The sequence below is a fragment of the Talpa occidentalis genome, unplaced genomic scaffold (assembly GCF_014898055.3).
Source record: "Talpa occidentalis isolate TD23 unplaced genomic scaffold, MPIMG_talOcc4v2.1 talOcc4.12, whole genome shotgun sequence".
In the NCBI taxonomy this organism is placed as follows: domain Eukaryota; kingdom Metazoa; phylum Chordata; class Mammalia; order Eulipotyphla; family Talpidae; genus Talpa; species Talpa occidentalis.
The window spans coordinates 7,884,167-7,902,970 of record NW_023601212.1 but is presented as its reverse complement, the minus strand read 5'-3'; the positions used below and the strand labels follow the sequence as shown (position 1 = coordinate 7,902,970).

Below are 18,804 nucleotides of genomic sequence, written 5' to 3'. Positions count from 1 at the left end.
GGCTTCAATATGAATCAAGTTAGCTATGCTATTTCAGATCCTTGGGACCAACATTGGGTACAAGGAGTCCAAGCCGCAGGGTACACTGGCTGGCATTCCTATCCAGTGGCAACACTGACTCCAATCACAGCTACCCCTGCTATCAAACTGATGCCCTTGTCAGCTTTCATTCCTGTACTTCTAACCTTTCGGTTACTTCTGTACTCCGAACAACAGCAAAGGGAACCTTTTTCTGGTGCAATGGCTCTCTCTCTCAGTGTATTAATTCTGCTACTCCAGGCCCACGTACTCTCTCGTGGTCCCACAGTTAACTCTGTACAGACGGTCTGAGTTAGGTTAGTTATTCTCACCACATCGGACTATGCGGGCAGCCTTTCTTCCAATCATGGTTGTAATCAGCCTGGCATCATCGATAGCAGCTGCAAGTATGGCAGGTGGGGCCCTGGAACACAGCCTGATTTCTGCCCAGAAATTTTATAAAAAGATACCTCCTTACAAAAAACCTGTGTGTCTTTAGCATCATTACACAGACAGCTCACCTCCCTGGCACAGGTCACTCTCCAAAACCGGCGGGCTCTGGACTTGTTAACAGCTAATAAAGGGGGTACCTGCCTGTTCCTCAGGGGAGAATGTTATTACTAGTAAAACCGGGGACTCCAACTCTCCGCTGACATGGTTTCAAAATCCTATAGTGTCATGGCTCCTCCCACTCTTGGGGCCAATACTAATGATAACCTTATTTTTTTCTTTTCTTCGCTGCTTGTCTCCTAAAATTCATACAGGCTCGCATTCGGGAAATGTCTCCTACCACCTTTAACCAACTCCTTCTCCACCCATATTCTCGCATCCCTGCAGAAGACCCTCACAACCAGGCCTGAGCCACCCCCTTGGTCTTCGCCCCTTTTCAGCAGGAAGTAGCCAAAGAAAGAACCGTCGCCCCTTTTCCTATCAACAAAAGGCTGGTATGAAAGGTCCATGCAGGAGGCCTGAATGCAGGAGCCAACCAGGAAGCCCACCTGGGGGGCAGGAATGCGGATACCTGCCTGAGGACTCAGACAATGAGCCTCCCCCCTCCCCCTAGGAGTCTCATCTCAGACAAAGAACCTCTACCTGCCCTACAAACTTTTCCCGCCCTTCGAGCCCAACTACCCACCTGACCTCTCCTCGCCCTATAAAACCCTGCTTCCCCCTAACAACGTGCGCGGCTTCACTGACCCCCGCCTTGGGTGCGTGAGGTCCGCCCGGGGCGCAATAAACTTTCCCTCCCTTTGAGAACTGTAGCCTGGCTCTCCTTGTCTTTACCGCGCCGAACCTTTCACTCAGGGGTGTGAGGTGATATTTCTTCGCAGTTTTAAGCTGCCCCTCTCTTATTAGGAGTGACCATGAACATTTTTTCAAATATCTTTTGGCCTCCTGGATATCCTCTTTGGTGGACTGTCCTATTTAGTGCCCATTTACTAATTAGCTTTTTTAAAATTGTTGGATTGTGTGAGTTTTTATATACATCTTGGATATTCATCCCATAGAAGATTTTTTTTTTTAACTTGAGGGACTCCCAATTGTTTGTTTTTGTTTTTAATTCCTTTTCCATAGGGGTTGAGTCCCTCATAGGGGTTGAGTCCCTCACAATATCTTTATTGTTGATAGCATAGAATATGTCACCAATTTTTTTCCCTATGTATTTTATTGTTGCAGTTCTGATGTCTCTCTCTTTAATCCCCTTGAGTTTATTTTGGTGTATGGTGTTAGCAAGTAATCTACCTCTTTCTCTCCAGTCTCCCCAGCACCATTTATTAAAGAGACTGTCTTCCCCGCGTTTTATGGTCATAGCTGTTTTATCATAGATTAGCTGCTGTATGTATGTGGATTTATTTCTGGGCTTTCGATTCTGTTCCATTGATCCGTGTATCTGTTTTTGTGCCAACACCATGCTGCTTTTATACTGTTGGAGATGGGTTTCCTTGTCACCAGTGCTGGGAATGAAAAAGCTGGCAATGGTTGGGCAGCACTGTGACTACTAAATATCACTGAATTGTACATTTTAATATGGTTGAAACGATGCATTTTACGTTATGTGTATTTTGCTACAATTAAAAAAAAACTTTCAAAAGATGGTTAAGTCAAATGTGTGGTGTGTCAGAGGCAGCAAGGCAGGTGGGGTGGCGGGGAGCAGTTTTACACAAAGGGCTGAAAGTGACGATTTGCCAAGTCCTCAGGGTAGGGATGGGTGAGTAGAACACATGCCTCAGAATCGGGGAAGTGCCAAGAGCAGCCCCTGGCACAGGGTAACTGACCTGTGAACGTTGGCTACTCTGACTAGGAGGTTCTTAAACATGTTGCTTTGCGACTTCCCTGAGGGCCACAGTGTTCCTGGCAGCAGGAACTGTCTCTTTATAAAGGCCCAGAGGCTTGGCAAGGTGGAGACTACCAAGGCAGGAACAGAAGGAGCCAGGGAGGTGGTCAGAGTGGTGGCGGGTCCAGCAGGTGGGGGGGGGGGCGCTCTGCGCTTTGGGGGGTGGTGGTGGTGGTGGTGGTGATGGGAACAGTTTTTCTCCAGGCCCCCAGGGGGCAGCATGAGCCACAGGGAGCTCACAGTGGTGCCCAGTTCCACGGCTGCCCAAGATTCAGGCCCTGGCCGGTTCAGGGCCCTGAGCCTCTTGTGGTATAGGGTCTGTACATACCATTCTTGGTGTGATTACTGTCTGCCCAGGCCCATGCTGGGAGACTCAGGCCGTATCATCCCAGGGAGGAGAGGACGCCCTCCCTCCCCACCCCCCCCATGTCCAGGGGAAGTGGCTGTCACTGTTTCCTGCCGACCCAGCTGGACCCATGCCCCTCTGCCCTCCCCCACTGGGGTTTCCTGTTTGTGCAGCACTAACCCAGCTCCATCTCCAGGGGACTCCCTAGCAGGCGGGGAGGAAGTGATTTCCTCCGCCAGACTCAAACTCCCCAAGGGATCAGGCAAGGGCCGCTGCTGCCGCTGCCCCCGCCTGCCTTGAACATCTGGTTTGGAGGGAGGTGCCTGGGGATCATAGCAGGCCAAGGAGGACTCAGGGTCACAGACGGCCAGGGCCACTGCGGAGTGGCGGGGGAGGGTATGTGTGTGTGGGCGGGGCCGTGAGCCTTCTGGAACGGTTCAGTCTCCCTGTGCGTGCCTGTGCCAGTCCTTCCAAGCCGATGCCCTCACCCACTGGCTTTTCTTCTTCCCTCCTTTCTTCCTCTTTTTCGCTCCTCCTTCCTCCTGATGTACCACCCCTTTTAGTTTCTGTTTTTCTCTGCTTCTTCCCGCCCTCTCTCCTTTTTTCTCTCTACAAACACTGGGCACCCACTATGTACAGGTCCTCTTCTAAGCACTGAGGACACAACAGTGATCAAAACGGATGAAAGCCCCTGTCCTTGAGGAAGTGATGTGCCAGCAGGAGAGAGAAGCATGCACAGGCTGTCGCTGAGCCACTAAACAAGTACATATGTAATTACTAACTTTTTCCGAAGGAAATAAAACAGAGCGCAGAGATTGAGAATGGCTGAAGCTGCTTGAACTGGGGGGCTCATGGGCTTTTGAGCCGAAAGAGCTGGAGAAAGAGAGAGCAACTAGCTGTCCAGGTGGAGGGCACAGCCTGGGAAAGGCCCTGGGGCAGGACCAGGACTGGCATGTTGGAGAAACAGTGAGAAGGTCCTTCTAGCTAGAGCAACGTGAGTGAAGAAGACAGTGAGGCAGAGAAGGCCAGAAGGGGATGGGACAGGTGATCTGGCGGGGGACTTCAGCTTTGACCCTGAGGGAGGTGGGAACCCTGGAGGGCTGCAGGCAGAGGAGGGTGAGACCTGACTCATGGTGCTCAGATGTGTGAGCTGTGGGGGAGGACAGACCATGCAGGGTGGGAGCCTGGACCACCCAGGAGCCTTCGCTGGTCCAGGTGGGCGAGAGGACCGGACCAGGGCAGGAGCAGGGACTTTGCAGCGTCCAAATCCTTCCACGGGGCTGCAGGACCCTCGGGAGCCCTCCTGTGGGGGGAGTACCATGGAGCCCAGAACCTGGGAGTTCAGTCATGGGCTCCCATGCCAGCGGCTCTCCAAGCCGCAGTTTCCTCAGCTGCAAAAGGGGAGAGCAGCAACTCTCGCCCACAGCCAGGCTATGAGGAATGGATCCGTTAACATGTGTGATCCTAAATAGGACTGCCAGCCCCAGACTTACCCAGTGTGATGGGCTTGCTGTCCTCCTGGTCAGAGCCCATCCCTGCCCGGGGACTGCCACTCTGCTCCGCATCTGCAAGAGAGGGAGAAGGATGGGTTGACACTGCAGGGACTCCCCCAACCAGGTGGCGATGAGGCATCGGTGCTGGTGAGGCTGGGCCACTGCCATGGAGATGGTGCTCCCCAAACATGCCTAGTGCCTGCCTGGCCTCTCTCTTGGCTGCTGCCCCCAAGAGTTGTGGATTTCTGGCCAGGCACCTGCAGATGCCAACACAGGTGCCTGGACTGCCCCCGTATCTCTGTGCCTCACTCACGGGGCTGACTCAGGGAGGGGTTAGAGTCTTTTGCTTTTGACCCTCAATTTTCTCATCTGTGAAATCAGGATCATTCATTTCATTCTGCCTCAACCTAATGAGGGAGGTGTCATCATGCCCATTTTATAGATGAGGAAACTGAGGATCAGAGAGATGTATCCTTGAAGCCTCAGACCTCTGCCCCTTAGCCTTTGCCTTTGAAGTCCTGAGGCTCAGCTCTTGGTCTTGGGTGGCCACTCAGAGCCCCCAGAGAGGGGGCCAAAGGGTGTCCATCTGCAGCTGCAACGTCCTTACCAGCTGGCCTAGCTTGGGGCTCCCTCCCACTCAGGCGCCCGCCCCGCCATCTTATCTAAAAATAATCACACTCCTTGGCAGACAGGCGAAGCAGACAGACGCTGAGCTCAGCATTATCGGCTCTGGTGGCCTGAGTGGAGGGTGAGTCGCGCCAGCCCCTCTGCTGCCCCCACATCCTCCACCCTGGACTGAGGGCCAGGGAGTATGGCCAGGCCCTTCCAGACAGGACCCCCAGCCCTGTCCAGTGGCCTCTCAGGTCAACGACAAGTGGCAGGAATCCCCGTCAAATGACAAAGAAAGAAAATCAAGGCCATCCCATGTCCCACACCCCAAAGCTGGCAGGTAACTGCTGTGTGACCTCAGCAAGTAGCTCAACTGTTCTGAGCCTTCCTTTTCTCCTCTTTCAAATGGGCATGAATATCTGGGCCTGGACTGGATCGCCAGCCATTGCAAGGAGAGGATACACATGAGGCGCTCAGGGTACCTCGAGATCTCCACCCATGGCCATGTCCATCATGTTATCACTCCTGTTGCGTTTAAACCCCTAGGTAACTGCAAATGGGGTGATTTTTCTCATTTAAGTGTTCCCTTAGATTCTTATGATAGCCACGAATCGGGCATTGCCAGTGCACCCATTTTATAGACCAGGAAAACAGCGGGTTGGAGCTAGGAACAAGTTCCCACCCCTCCCCACTTGGGGGCTGTTCTATTCTTGGCGTGCGCGACAGGGCCGAGAGTGTCCGTGAGCCACGTGGCCTCTGGGGTCAGATTCCTGAGTTTGGATCCCAGCTCTGTGGGCCTCTGAAGCAGCGTGGTCCTGGGGAGGTCACTTCCTTCCTTTCAGCACCTGCTTTCCCCTCAGGGCTGCCGAGGGGGTGACAATGATGCTTCCTAAACAGCTCCTGAGCTTGGCACCGTGCTGGTGGCTGTGCATACATGGAAGGTTCAGCACTCATTGTCCCCCACAACAGGGATGCCCTCCACAGCCATGCCGTGCCTCAATTTCCCAATCCATGACAGGAATGGGAGGGTGTGGCCCCTCCTTGATTCAGCTTTGCAGCCCCAGTCGTGGCTGACTGGGCTGGGCAGGGCTGGGCAGCAGCTGAGGGGAGTGTGCCCGGCTCGGCCCCACGCCCTGTGGCCACTGCTGTGCTGGGCAGTCAGTGGCCCCTCAGAGCCCGCCAGACCCGCTTGGATGGCCATGAAGCTGGGCCTGGGCAGCCACTCTTTTGGGAAGAGCCCAGCCTGGGCAGCCAGCCGCCTGGGCTCCAGGCCTTGGGCTCTTCTGGAATGGGCACCCACACGACTCAGCTGGCTGCAGTGCCTGGTTAGCACTCAGGAAGGGGAGGATGTTTTGAATACCTACTATGTGTTCATGCTTTGGAACCAGGTAGACAGGGCTGGGGGGGGCTCAGACCCATTAACTCATCTCTGTGCACCCTACTGTCCTTATCTGTGAAATGGGCACAGTAATGAATGCAGTGAAGTGCCCCAAACAGCGGTGGGCACACAGTGAGTGCTTTACCAACTGGAGGGTGAGCTTTATTACTATGATTACTTTACGAACATTCCCTTTGTTGTTGCTGCCTTGAGTGCTGATACTTTCTTTTTTTTTTTTATAATTTTTTTTTTTAATAGAGGCATGTTTTTATTTATTTATTTATTTATTTATTTATTTTGTTTGTTTGTTTGTTTATACATGCACTGGGTACAGTCAGAAGCGCGGGAGGGTGAGAAAATTCACCAGAGTCAGAGCGGGGAGCAGAGCAGGCAGAAGGACCGAAGGACACTGCTGAGGGGAGCAGCGGGTGGCAGGAGAGGTCTGCGCGCCATGTGGGACCCTCCTCAGGTGGCCGGGGAGCAGCCGGGGATCGAACCGGCGCTGCAGCTGCGGGCAGCTTCGCAACCCAGCGCTCAACCGCTGCGCCACCTGGGAGGCCCCGAGTGCTGATACTTTCTAGCAAAGCAATGACCCTGATTTCCTGCTGGCTCTACCTTGGCACTCTTACCCTATTGCTCATTCGCCCTGTGACCTCAGGTAACCCACACCACCTCTCTTGAGGCTCAGTTTCCTCCTCTGTAAAATGGTGGAGAAAATACCCATCTCCCAGGGTGTGTTGGATCCACAAGTCAGTTAATATGATGTTTAAGAGCCTTCCTGGTGGCCTAGGGGTTAAGTCTCAGTGCTGTCACCACTATGGCCTGAGTTCGATCCACGGCTGCTGACCCACATGGCGCAGCAGACCTCTCCTGTCTCCCCGCTGCTCCCCTCAGCAGTGTATTTCACTGGCTCCACCTGTTCTGCTCCCAACTCTGTCTCTAATGAAACCTCTCACTCCTGACACCTCTGGCCTACACCCCAGTTCTTCGATGCATAAATAAATAATTTTTAAAAAATATTTATAAAAGGATTGGCACCAAATTGACATCAATACATAATAGGTTTGGGGCATGATTCTAACTGATGTGTTTTTTTTTTTTTTTTTTTAACCTCCTGCCATCAGGATAAATTAACTGATGTGTTTTTAATTTTGGTTTCTAATTGCTCCTCATAGCATTTAGAAATGCGATTTTGCCTGTTAAACTTGTACTCTACAACCTTGCTGAACTTACTTAGTTCTAAGAGATTTTTTTTTTTTTGCATAAATTTCAAGGAATCTATTTTCTGTGCACACCATCATGTCAAATTTTACTTGTTCCTTTCTAATCTGTATGCCTCTGTTTTCCTTTCCTTGTGTTATTGCACTGGCCTGGAGTCTCAGTACAATACTGAACAAAAGTGGTGAAAATGGATACACTTGTCTTGCTGCTCATCTTTGGGGGAGTTTGTTCAGTCCCCCACTAAGTGGGACATTAGCTGTGGGGTTCTGCAGATCTAGTTATGGGGCTGAGAAAGTTATCTGTCCATAGTTCTGTGAGCTTTTAAAATTTAAGTCAGTGTAACTTCTAAGTACTATATACTATCTCCTTAAACTTTTCAAATTTCATTTAAAAATTGTTGTTAAAACACATAACATAGGGCCTCCCCGGTGGCGCAGCGGTTGAGCGCTGGGTTGCAAAGCTGCCTGCAGCCTCTGCAGCGCAGGTTCAATCCCCGGCTGCTCCCCGGCCTCCGGAGGAGGGTCCCGCATGGCGCGCAGACCTCTCCTGCTACCCGCTGCTCCCCTCAGCAGAGTACTTTGGTCCTTCTGCCTGCTCTGCTCCCCGCTCTGGCTCTGGTGAATTCTCTCACCCTCCCGCGCTTCTGACTGTACCCAGTGCTTGTATAAATAAATAAATAAAAATTAAAAAAAAAAAAAAAAAAAAGCCAACCTGAAGGGATAAATGGAGGGACAAGATATAGTATACAGTGACATGGCATAACATTTATTAAGCACCTACTGCATGTCATGCTTAGGACACATTTAAAAAAAAAAAAAAAAAAAAAAAACACATAACATAAAATGTATCATCTTAGCCATTTTTGGGGCCTGGGGAAAACAAACAGCTCAGTGGCATTCAACACATCCACGTTATTGTGCAACCATCTCCCCGCTATCTCCAGAACTTTCTCATCTTTCCAAATTGATGTGGTGTCCCAGTAAAGGTTAACTCCCCTCCCCTCTCCCAATCCCTGGCGCCCACACGGTGCCTGTGACCCCACAGACCTCCTGCGAGGGGATCACATGGGATTTGTGCTGTTGTGTTGGGCTTATTTCACTGAGCTTCATGTTCTCAAATCCATCCATGTTGTAGGTGTGTCAGGATTTCCTTTCTTTTCATTATTGCTATCTCATTTTTAATCATCTCTAAAGCTTGCAACTATTTCACCTCCACCTGCTCACCACTTCCTGTCCTTCGGCTTCTGAAAATGTCTCATCTTCCAGAGCTGTCAGAACAAGAGCCACTAGCACATGTGACTATATTTAAATTAGCTAAATTGAAATTTTTAATTTTTGAATTAAAATTTTAGAACTTTCCATCCCACTGGTCATATTTCAACTACTCAATAGCCACATGCGGCCTACGGCAACCGAACTGGATGGTGCTGGATGGTGCCATTATCAGACGGTTCTGTTGGGCTGAGCTGCTCTGGAAAAATCGAGGGGGTGGGGAGGGCACAGATAGTTCTTCTTCCCATCACTCCTTCGATTTAACAAATGTGCCCAGCGTGGCTAATACCTAAAGAACAGCGAATGCCCAAGGCTTGAGCAGCCCTGGCACCTGGTGGGTGGCTTTCGTTTACCAGTTTCTGACTGTGTTAAGTGCCCCTAGGCACCACGCGATTAAATCTACCCAATGATAAGTTTGATAAACTGAGGTCCAGCTCAGAGAATCTCTTCCCTAAAATTGATGTCAAATTGAAAGATATTGTCGGCCTAGCTCAGAGGTTCTTAACTGCAGTGATTCTGTCCCCCAGGACTGTGTGGGGACATTGGTGGTTGTCACAACTAGGAGTGCTTCTGGCATCAAGTGCACGGTCCAGGAATGCCGTCAGCACCCCCAGCGCCCAGGTCAGATCTCCACAGAGTGACTAGCCCACGTCAGCAGTGCCGGGGAAGGAACAGACGTGATCAAGATCATCTATTCTCAGGGGCAGTGATTGGTTCTTGGGGGATGAGGCAAAATAATTTTGCTTTTTAAAATGTATAAAACATACAGATAGATATTGATACAGCACAATGATATTGATATAAAACTTGATGTGGGGGAGCTATTAGGGGGAAAGTGTCTAAAAAGACTCTCCAGGGGAAGGCAATGATAAAAAAAAAACAAAAGATCATGTGTATTTTTAAAGGGCTGTGGAAAGAAAAAGAAGACTGTGTGACAGAAACCAAATGTGACCCACAGGTCTAAAATATTTGCTCTGTCCCTGTCCTGATGGTTTGCTGCCTCCAGGCTTGAGCAGCCTCAGACAAGTTCTTCAGCATCTCTTAGCCTCCATTTTCTCATCCATAAATTGGAGCTGAGTGGCACTACAGCTTACTTCTCTCCTTTGATCACCTAGCAAATGGGTGCCTGGGGACACAGCAGCGACCAAATGGGCAAAAACCCTTGTCCTCATGGCACTGAAATCCTAAGGGGGATGGATGTGGGGACAGTGGGCAACAAACAGATAAGCAAATAAGCCAGCAGGATAATTTCAGGATGTGCCAAATGCAAGGGAGGGTCACACAACCCAGAGATGGGAGTGGCAGGCTGATGTGGGGTTAAGACTAGAGCTCTTGGGACAACTGAACAAGGCCGCTCTGTGTGAGATGGTACATGCCAATAGTTAACACTTAGTGAGTCATTCCTTTGACTATGTTAAGCTGCAAGTTTCACCTCCATTGACTCATCATCTTCGAAAGTCCCCCAGGAAGGACATGCAATTACCCCCCCCCCATTTTCCAGATAGGGAAACTGAGCACAAAACTGGGCAGCAACACATTTAAATCCACAGAGCACCAGCTGGGCGCCACAGGCTTGGAATTAGTGCCCGATACCCTGAGACCCCACATTTGGGTCTTTTTTTTGGTGAGATTTATTTATTTTTACATAAGAACCGGGGTACAGGCCAGATGCGCGGGAGGGTGAGAAGATTCACCAGAGACAGAGCGGGGAACAGAACAGGCAGACTGACGAAATACACTGCTGAGGGGAGCAGCAGGCGAGACAGGAGAGGTCTGCTTCACCATGTGGGATTCTTGCTGGCTGCCCGGGATAGAACCCACGCTGTAGAGGCTGCAGACAGCTTCACAGTGCGGTGCTCAACCGCCTGCGCCACCAGGGAGGCCCACATTTGGGTCTTTTCTGTGCTTTTAACTAGGTGGGGCTCAGGAACTTCCTTGGGGGGAGGGACTCAGTTCTTCTCCTCTCTAGGATTCTTTTCTTATCAGTAATTTGGGGTGATCCCTGGTGGTTGGACCCCATTTTTTTGACCCATCAAAGCCTGTTGCTGGGTGTCCCAAGCCTTCCCCATTGCCTGAGGTCCTTTCTGTCACACAAATGGTTCACTGTGGCACTGGGGATGGCTGGGGGCAGAATAAATCCTTCTCACCTCTCTGCTCTACCTGTGCCTACAAGTCCCCCAGGGGAACCGAGCCCCTACACCCTGTTACACACTCCAGAGCACCCCTACCTCAGCTCACTGAGGTGGAGGCAGTGTATCCGGGCCAATAATAACAGCAGCCACTGCCACGCAGAAATGGCCGACCAGACTCACATGTCAGGTCATGCATTTGCCAGTCTTGTCTTGACGCACCCTGCAGCAATCTTTGACGGAGGCTGGCAACTTCTGGGTTACCCAGAGAGGGTCAGTAAACTTGCCCAAAGTCACACAGCAGGCAAGGCTGATATGCCAACTGGTTTCATCAACTTCTTTCTTACAATCACAAAATGAGAATCTTATCGTATGTAATGCTCACCACAGGCTTTCAAACGTTTGCCTGTGCGTTCTCTCCTGCCATGCTCGCCCTCCTCCCACACCCACAGCCCCGCTTGCACTGGCCTTTCCCTGTGGTGCTTGTGTTGCTCACAACATATTCTCAGTCACTCGAGAAGCAGGTGGATGCGCTCCCCTGGGTAAGACCTGAGGCAGGACGGAGGGAGTTTGTGAACCCAAGTCCACAGGCTCAACAGCCAGGCTGGGGATCTCCTAGAGGTGCTGTCAGGATACGCAGACTTAACCGGAGCATGGGATTCCGTGGCCCAAAAGCGTGGGCATTGCTGTGGGTGTCTCGGGGCAGTTTTCTGAGCCTTTAGGATGCACGGGGGTCTTGAAGAAGTGGCAGGTCCCACACTTGTCTGACGGGGGGCATCTTAGAGCAGTGCCCTAAGAGCTGGGTTTCCAGCCCGGGCACAGCCCTGGGCTCGGTTGGGATAACCTTGGATTAGTCATGCCTTCCCTCTGGGCCGTGGTTTTCCCCATCTAGGAAGTAGGCATTTTTAGCTGTTGCCTAACTTTTGGGTGTAAGCTGGAAACTGAAGGGGCTCAGGCAAGGACGGGCCAATCACAGATTAAGGGATAAATACTGTTTTGGTGACAGCGTTTTGCCAAACTCAGAGATTAATGAACTTTGCCCCCACGATTCCCAGCCTCCCTCAGGTCAAAGCTCAAGTCCTCCCTGTGCCCACAAGGTCCTGCATGACTGACCCCCTTCCCTCCCTGCCCTCACCTCCTCCTCCTCTCCCCTCACTCTCCCCGCTCTGGCACATGGGCCTCCTCGCTCTGGCACATGGGCCTCCTCGCTGTTCCTCCCACCTGCCAGGTGTGGTTCTGCCCCAGGGCCTTTACATCGCTGGGCTCTCTGCCTACAACCCTGTTCCCTTAGGTGTCTGTCTAAACGGCTCGCGTTTCCCCCTCCTTGGAAAGGTTTAAAGACCTTTGAACACCTCCTCTGAGAGACACACGAGGCTCTGTAGCACCATGCACAAAACATAACACACTCCTGCTAGCGTGCTGGCTCCCGGCAGCAGCTGTATTTTAAGTGACATGCCCCTCTGACCTGGGACCGGTTGTTTCGACTTCCTAAGTTCTCGAGGTGTTCATGTGCAGCCAGAATGTCACTCCCCACCCCCACCCCCACTAACCTTTTGCTCAAACAAACACATGACCATGGCGACAATAGAAATGTAAACTGGATCCCATTCACCAAGTGTACAAACTGTTCTTTTCTGTCCATGGCCGTGAGCCCAAATTTGGTCTGTCCCAGCCCATGACAAAGGCGCCGCCATGGCCTCCGGTCCCACCCTTCCCTCCCGGGAGCACCCAGTCCCTTTGCACCAGACAGCTCCCTTCATCCTGGTGGCCGAAACTTCCGCTATTCGTAAGTGGGGAGATCAGCGCCCCACCCGGCTTTCATCTAACAGATGTTAGACTGACCACCTACTCCTCTCCAGGCTGGGGGGAGCTGGCAGAGAGCCAAGTGAGGAGACAGCCAGGAAATGAGCCAACGGAAGAAACTTGAGATAATCTCACATGGTTCTGAGTTCCACCGAGGCGGGAAAGTTGGGAGAGGGGTCAGAGGGTGACTTTGGGCAGAGAAGTTAGGCAGGACCGCACTGAGGACTAAAGTATGGGAAGCTGGCATGGGAAGAGCTGGGGCAGATGATGCAGCAAGTGCAAATGCCCTGGGGCAGGGAGAAACATGGACTGTTTGAGGAACAGAGAGAGACCTGGTAGAACCAGCCAGAACTTGGTAAGTAAAGTGGAGAGAAGCTGGACCACTCAGAGCCATGGGCGTCACCCTGAGACCCTTGAGTTTTATTCAAGTGCTATGAGAAGTGACTCTAGTTATTTTAAGATATCTCTGGCTCAGAGGATGTGGAGAAATTGGAAGCCTCACGCACTGTTGGTGGGAATGTGAAATGGCATAGCTACCACGGAAAACAGCTTGGTGGTTCCTCAGAAAGGTAAACATAGAATTACCGTATGACCCAGCAATTCCACTTCTGTGAGTCTACCCGAAAGCATTGAGCACGAGGACTCAGACAGATATCTGCACACCCATGTTCACCGCATGATTCACTGAGCCCCAGGGTGGAGGCCACCGGCCCAAGAGCCCGTGGGGCAATGAATGGACAAGCCCAATAGGGTCCATCTACACAGTGGGTATCACTGAGCCTTATGGAGAAGTTAATTCTGACACTCGCTGCGGCGTAGACGGCCCTGAGTGAAATCAGACACCAATACTGTGTGATCCACTCCCAGGAGGTCCTGGGAGTCACATCCACACACAGGAGGTAGAGGGTGGGTGGCAGGGCCTGGGGGAGGGGAGGGCAGTTAGTGTTTAATGGGGACAGGGCTCCAGTTTGGGAAGATGAGAAAGTTCTAGAGATGAGGGTGGGGACGGCTGCCCCACAGCGTGAACGTGCTGACGCCACTGAGCTGTGCGCTTAAATGTGGCTAAATTGGTGAATTTTAGGCTACATATATATGTTATCACTGCCACCACCACCCCCCCCACACACACAGACACGCACACACAGACACACACACAGACACGCACACACAGACACACACACAGACACGCACAGCTTCCGGCTGTGAGTAATTCTGGACTCTCAGGCCTGGGAGACCAGGGAGGAGGTGTGGGCAGGCGTCCCGGCAGACACAACAGCCTGGCTCGCGGTGCCGGCCGGGGAACGGACAGAGGAGTCTTATTTATCTCTGGGATGAAGGAAGGACAGGACTCACTGAAACCAAAATTGCACTTTTTAGAAACCCCGCGGGATACGGGAGGGCCTGGGGTTCCCATCGGGCCCCTGCGGCACGTCTGCCGGGCCAGCATGGGCTGCTGCGGTGAGCTGGCCGGCTGCTTTCTCCACCTCAGCGGGCTTCCAAGTGTAGCTGGCTCTGCCGGCTGCCACGTCCGCCTCCCAACACCAGCCAGCGAGAGAGCGCCAAAGCCAGGCCCTGGAATTCCCAGCTCCTGGGCATCACTGGCCATGTTTAAACACTGGCCGGATAAGAGTCAACTCTCTTTGTCGTGGAAGGCCACGCCGTACCTGCGACCCCGGCCTTTGTCTTCCACGATCCCGCCGTGTTCACCTTCCCTGTCCCTCTCCTTCTCAGGAAGACGCCAGCCATCTTTTACAATCAGCTCTAACAACTCCTCGGACACCCTCTCCTGGCCGTGTCTACCCTGTGTCCTAGCCCCATCCCACTGCAGCGTGAGACTATGAATATATGAAAGTCCAGAGTCCTCTCTGCAGGCCCCCGGGCCTGTGCGCCCTGACCGCTCCCGCTCTCCCCTCACTCACTCTCTGTTTGAGGAACAGAGAGAGACCTGGTAGAACCAGCCAGAACTTGGTAAGTAAAGTGGAGAGAAGCTGGACCACTCAGAGCCATGGGCGTCACCCTGAGACCCTTGAGTTTTATTCAAGTGCTATGAATAGCACAGCCACACAGAGGTCTCCCGGCTGTTCCTCCGACACGCTGGGCAGGGTTCTGCCCCAGGACCTTTGTATAGGCTGTTCCCTCTTCGCGAAACTCTCTTCCCTGCAAATGCCTACTGTTTGGCTCACTTTCTCAAGTTATTTAGGTTTCTGCTCAAAGGAGGTTTATGTGTCCACAGCTACCAGCAGAGGATCTGGGCTTGAATGGAATCCGTGTCCCTCCCAAGAAGTGTGACAGTGGATCCCCGGGTATGTCTAGTTGTTACTACCTGCTGTGTGCTCCCTAGCCCTCCACCTGCATCCCACATCCCACCCTGTGTCTGTGCAAACCTAAGCATAAGGGGGAACTGATTCTTTCATTCAACACATGTATCGAGTACCTACTGTGTGCCAGACCCTGTCCTAGGGCAGAGGACACAGCAATGAACCAAACAGACGTAGGGCCTGGACCCAGGAGGTTTGTACTCCTGGGTTTCCCCGCAGTGATCCTGAGGAGGGCTGGGCCGGGGTTTAGCCACAGCATGAATGCTTCAGGCTAAATTGAATGAACTTAGACTTCTCTGGTAATGTGGCAGGTAGGAGGGAACCAGAATTGCCCTGGGTGTCTAGGAATTCCAGGACAAACCCTGACTCTCCTTGAAGAAACCCCTCCTGCCTGAGTAGGATCGAGAGCACGGCCCCCAGGCTAGCACCCTGAGAACTGGCTATTGGTCTTGCCACTGCTGTGTGACCTCAGTGAAAGTACTTTCCTTCTCTGAGCCTCCACCACTTAGCACAGAGATTCTACAACCCTGCCCTCCCCACCTCCCCAGCCTGTCTCCAGGGGCTATTTTTGACAAACAAAAGGAAAAAAGCATGATGTTAGACATTCGTGGTGTTCATTGGGCCCTGGGGGAATGATCTGGGAAACTGACAAGGAGCGGGAGAGCAGAGAGGCAAAAGGGCCTCCCACGGGGTGACCTCCTGGTCGCCAGTGTCTACCCGAGCCTCCCCTCCCTCCCCCTGCCTTGTCCTTCCTGACCAGCTCTGTTCCTCGAGTCTGGACCACACTTTCCATCTCCCTCTGCCCTGCCGCTGGCCGCCTGGGCCAGAGCCAACCTGCTTCGGAATCACTTTCAAAGAAAAGTTTCTTTTTTCTTCCCACCCGGTCCTGCTCTCGCCCCCGCCTACAACATGGCCTGGCTTTGGGCCTCGCCAGGCTCTCATGGACACCTTGGGCCAGTGGGTCAGGGTAGTGATCAACCACTGCCCCCCCACTGTCCCCAGCGCCAGGCCTGGGCTGTTCCAACTGGCAGCCTTGAGCTGGACTTGGGGCGTTGTGGGGGGGTGCCCAAGGGGAGCTTTGGCCTGGTTGTTTCAGGATGTCCGACCTGAGGTGTCGGTGGGGTGGCCCTCATAGGCCACAGGGCCTACTTTGAGGCCTACAGGCCCGGACGCGTCCCATCTCGGGATGCTTTTGGCGGCCACGCCACTTTATGACATCATTGTTCTGTCGGCCATTTTCTCATCTCCCTCCCCTGGGTTCCAGAGGCTTCTTCCAGCCTTGGCGGCCATTTTGTGTGCGCAGGAGGAGCGGGCTGGCACGGGCCTCGAGCGCCAGGCCCTCCCCCTCCTGGGTGGGGTGAATGGGGGGGACAGAGGAGGGAGGGAGGTGGGGGAGCACTGCTCAACCTTGTCCCGCCTCCCCTTTCCTCCGGCTTCCTCTGCAGCCTCTGAAGGGTTAAACATGAATGTGCCAACAGGGCGGTGGCCATGCCAGGCAGCCTAGCGGCGCATGCCCACTGCCAGCCGGGGACACCCTGCACGGGCTGCTACCACTGCACCCCCCAGGACTGCCACTCGGTGCAAACCAAACCCCAATGGGTGGCACAAAGGATGTGAACAACAAGGTTAAAAATACCCACACGCGCAACCTTGCCCCCCCTTCCTGGTCCCCTCCAATGTCAAATGTGTCAACGCCACCCAGGGAGGGGGGGGGCAGACTTAAAATAACTTGCTGTTTACATTTGGAGCAAATTCTTGGCTTCTCCAGCAGCCAAGCCAAGGCCTCCTCCTGCCTGCCTGGCAGGCCTGTTCAGCGGCAGCTGTGTGTGGGGGAGATGGGGCAAGCCGGGGGAGGAGCTCCAGGCGCCACATGTGCCCGCGGGCTGAACACACATGCGTGGGCCCACACGGAGGGGGACGGGCAAGCCCCGGAAGTCATTTGTGGCCACATGGTGGCAGGAGCCAGCGGAAGCACCATAAAACACCATGCCAACCATGGGCACAGGGTGAGGGCGGGGGGGCACCCCTCTTTGAGACTCCAGAGAAAGCTCCCTGGGCTTGGAGTGGGGTCAGCAGAATCGGTGCCATCTTAGTCTTGCTTGGGAAGGCAGGGAGCGGGGCACAGATATGTCTCTGTGCCTCAGTTTCCCTTTCTGTTGAAGTAGATGTTGCGCTGCAAACACCTCAGATTGTTGGGCTCTCTGTTTTACAGAGGAAAGCTGAGGGTCAGAGATAGGAAGGTCTTTCCCAGGTCTCATGGTTGGCAAGTGGGCAAGGGGTTTGGGCCTAGTTATTCTGATTCTATAAACGGCTGCCCTGAAGCAGGAGGGAGGCTGGGAATTAGAGGACCTACGCCTCAAGGATGGGGAGTGGGCAGCCTTTCTCCAGCCTTCCTGTGGCCTCTCTTCCTGGAGTCTGGCATATAGTCGGTGCCCAATTAATGCTTGCACGTCGCTGGCACTTAGCAGATGCCTGCAGACAAGTGAGTGTGATTATTCCACACTGCAGGCACTGGACACAAGTTTGTTGCATGAATGATTTGAATTATCTCTATAGTGCCTGGCATACAACAGGCGCAAAAGCAATGCTTGTCAGAGAAAGGAATCTGAGGGACCTTGGGAATATTGGGGATACAGATTCCAACCAATGTGACACAGGGCCAGGTAGGGAATGTCCCCCAACCATGGCCCATCTCAGTCCTCTTAACCCCCTTGAGGACTGGAAAAAAGTCTCCTTTGAGAAGTCCTCCCAGTTGTGCTAGGTCTTTCAGGGGGAGGAACTTGTGGCAGGAGGAGCCCAAGGAAGTTACAGGAACCTGGCTTGGGGGGCTGGGAGGGCTTCCCCAAGGAGGGGACATTAGAGCTGGGACTCTGATATGTGAGTGGGAGTTCACCAGGCGCGGAGGGGCTTGTGGAGAGAGGACTGTGCATGAAAATCCTGTCACAACTTCCATCTATCGAGTGCCTGTGCACCAGGACTACACACAATGCCAGGAGTGACACAGATTTGCAGAGGGTCCTGGGGAGGTCAGGCCACTTGTCCCAGAGTGCACAGAGCCAGGACTGAAGCCATGAGGGAGACTTGGCCACGTGGCCCTGGAGCTGGTAGCGCCAAGGTGGGCTACAGTAGCTGTGCCCCGAGCATCCAGGGTGGGGCGGACAGCGCAGCTTGTTCGAGCTGCATCTACCGAGCAGATAAAGCCAGACCTGCTCCCTCCAGAGCTAGCCAGGACGTGTGATCCAGTGTTCCAGTGATTATGGGCAATCAAGGAGGGAGGGAGCTCTCTGTGGTTCCCAGGCAGAGACCTTGGCTATGACTAGTTCTCCTTGACCAGAAGGGCCCCAGCTCACCTCCAGAAATCTGTTCTCTGCTCCTCTGCTAGCACCCAAGAGGAGATGGGGGGAATGGAATGCTTTAGTTTCCCCCCATGTCTCCCTAGAATCCTAGAAGAAGGTGTTTAGGTAGAACCTCAGGCTGCCAGATAAACCCCTGCAGCCTCTTTCTGGATGCCCACTGATCCCCTACCCAACAGCATGCCCAGGAATCTGGAGGTGGAGGCACAGTGAGTGACTTGGGGCCGGGCCATCTGGTCGCGGGGTGTCTTTTGTTCCCGAGGCATCGGAACCAGGTGGTGAGACCACTCCTGGCCTCCCTTTGTCCCCGATTGGCTGTATAACCCCTGGCCACTCCCTCGTCTCTCTGTGACTCAGTTTCCCCAGCTGTCACAGGACAGTATAAAGTCAACCTAGACATTTTGCTGTGCTGGAATCTGACCCATTGCCAGGGGTTCTGTGGCTGGGGTCCCATTTTATAGGAACAAAATGAGGCTCCGAGAGAGGAAGTCAATTAGTGGCCCAGTGGCCCATTTTGGTGAGTAATGGGG

At 53.1% G+C, this 18,804-nt stretch overlaps 1 protein-coding gene across 4 annotated transcripts in view; it reads right to left on the bottom strand.

Moving 5' to 3' along the window:
* The window catches only part of NFIC (nuclear factor I C), a 73,050-nt gene that overhangs the window by 27,079 nt on the left and 27,167 nt on the right, over positions 1-18,804 (bottom strand). For all 4 annotated transcript variants that reach the window (XM_037505043.1, XM_037505045.2, XM_037505044.2 and 1 more), the window contains exon 3: positions 4,193-4,264. In XM_037505043.1, coding sequence (XP_037360940.1) covers positions 4,193-4,264 — 72 coding nt within the window. The remainder of the gene's footprint in view (positions 1-4,192; positions 4,265-18,804) is intronic.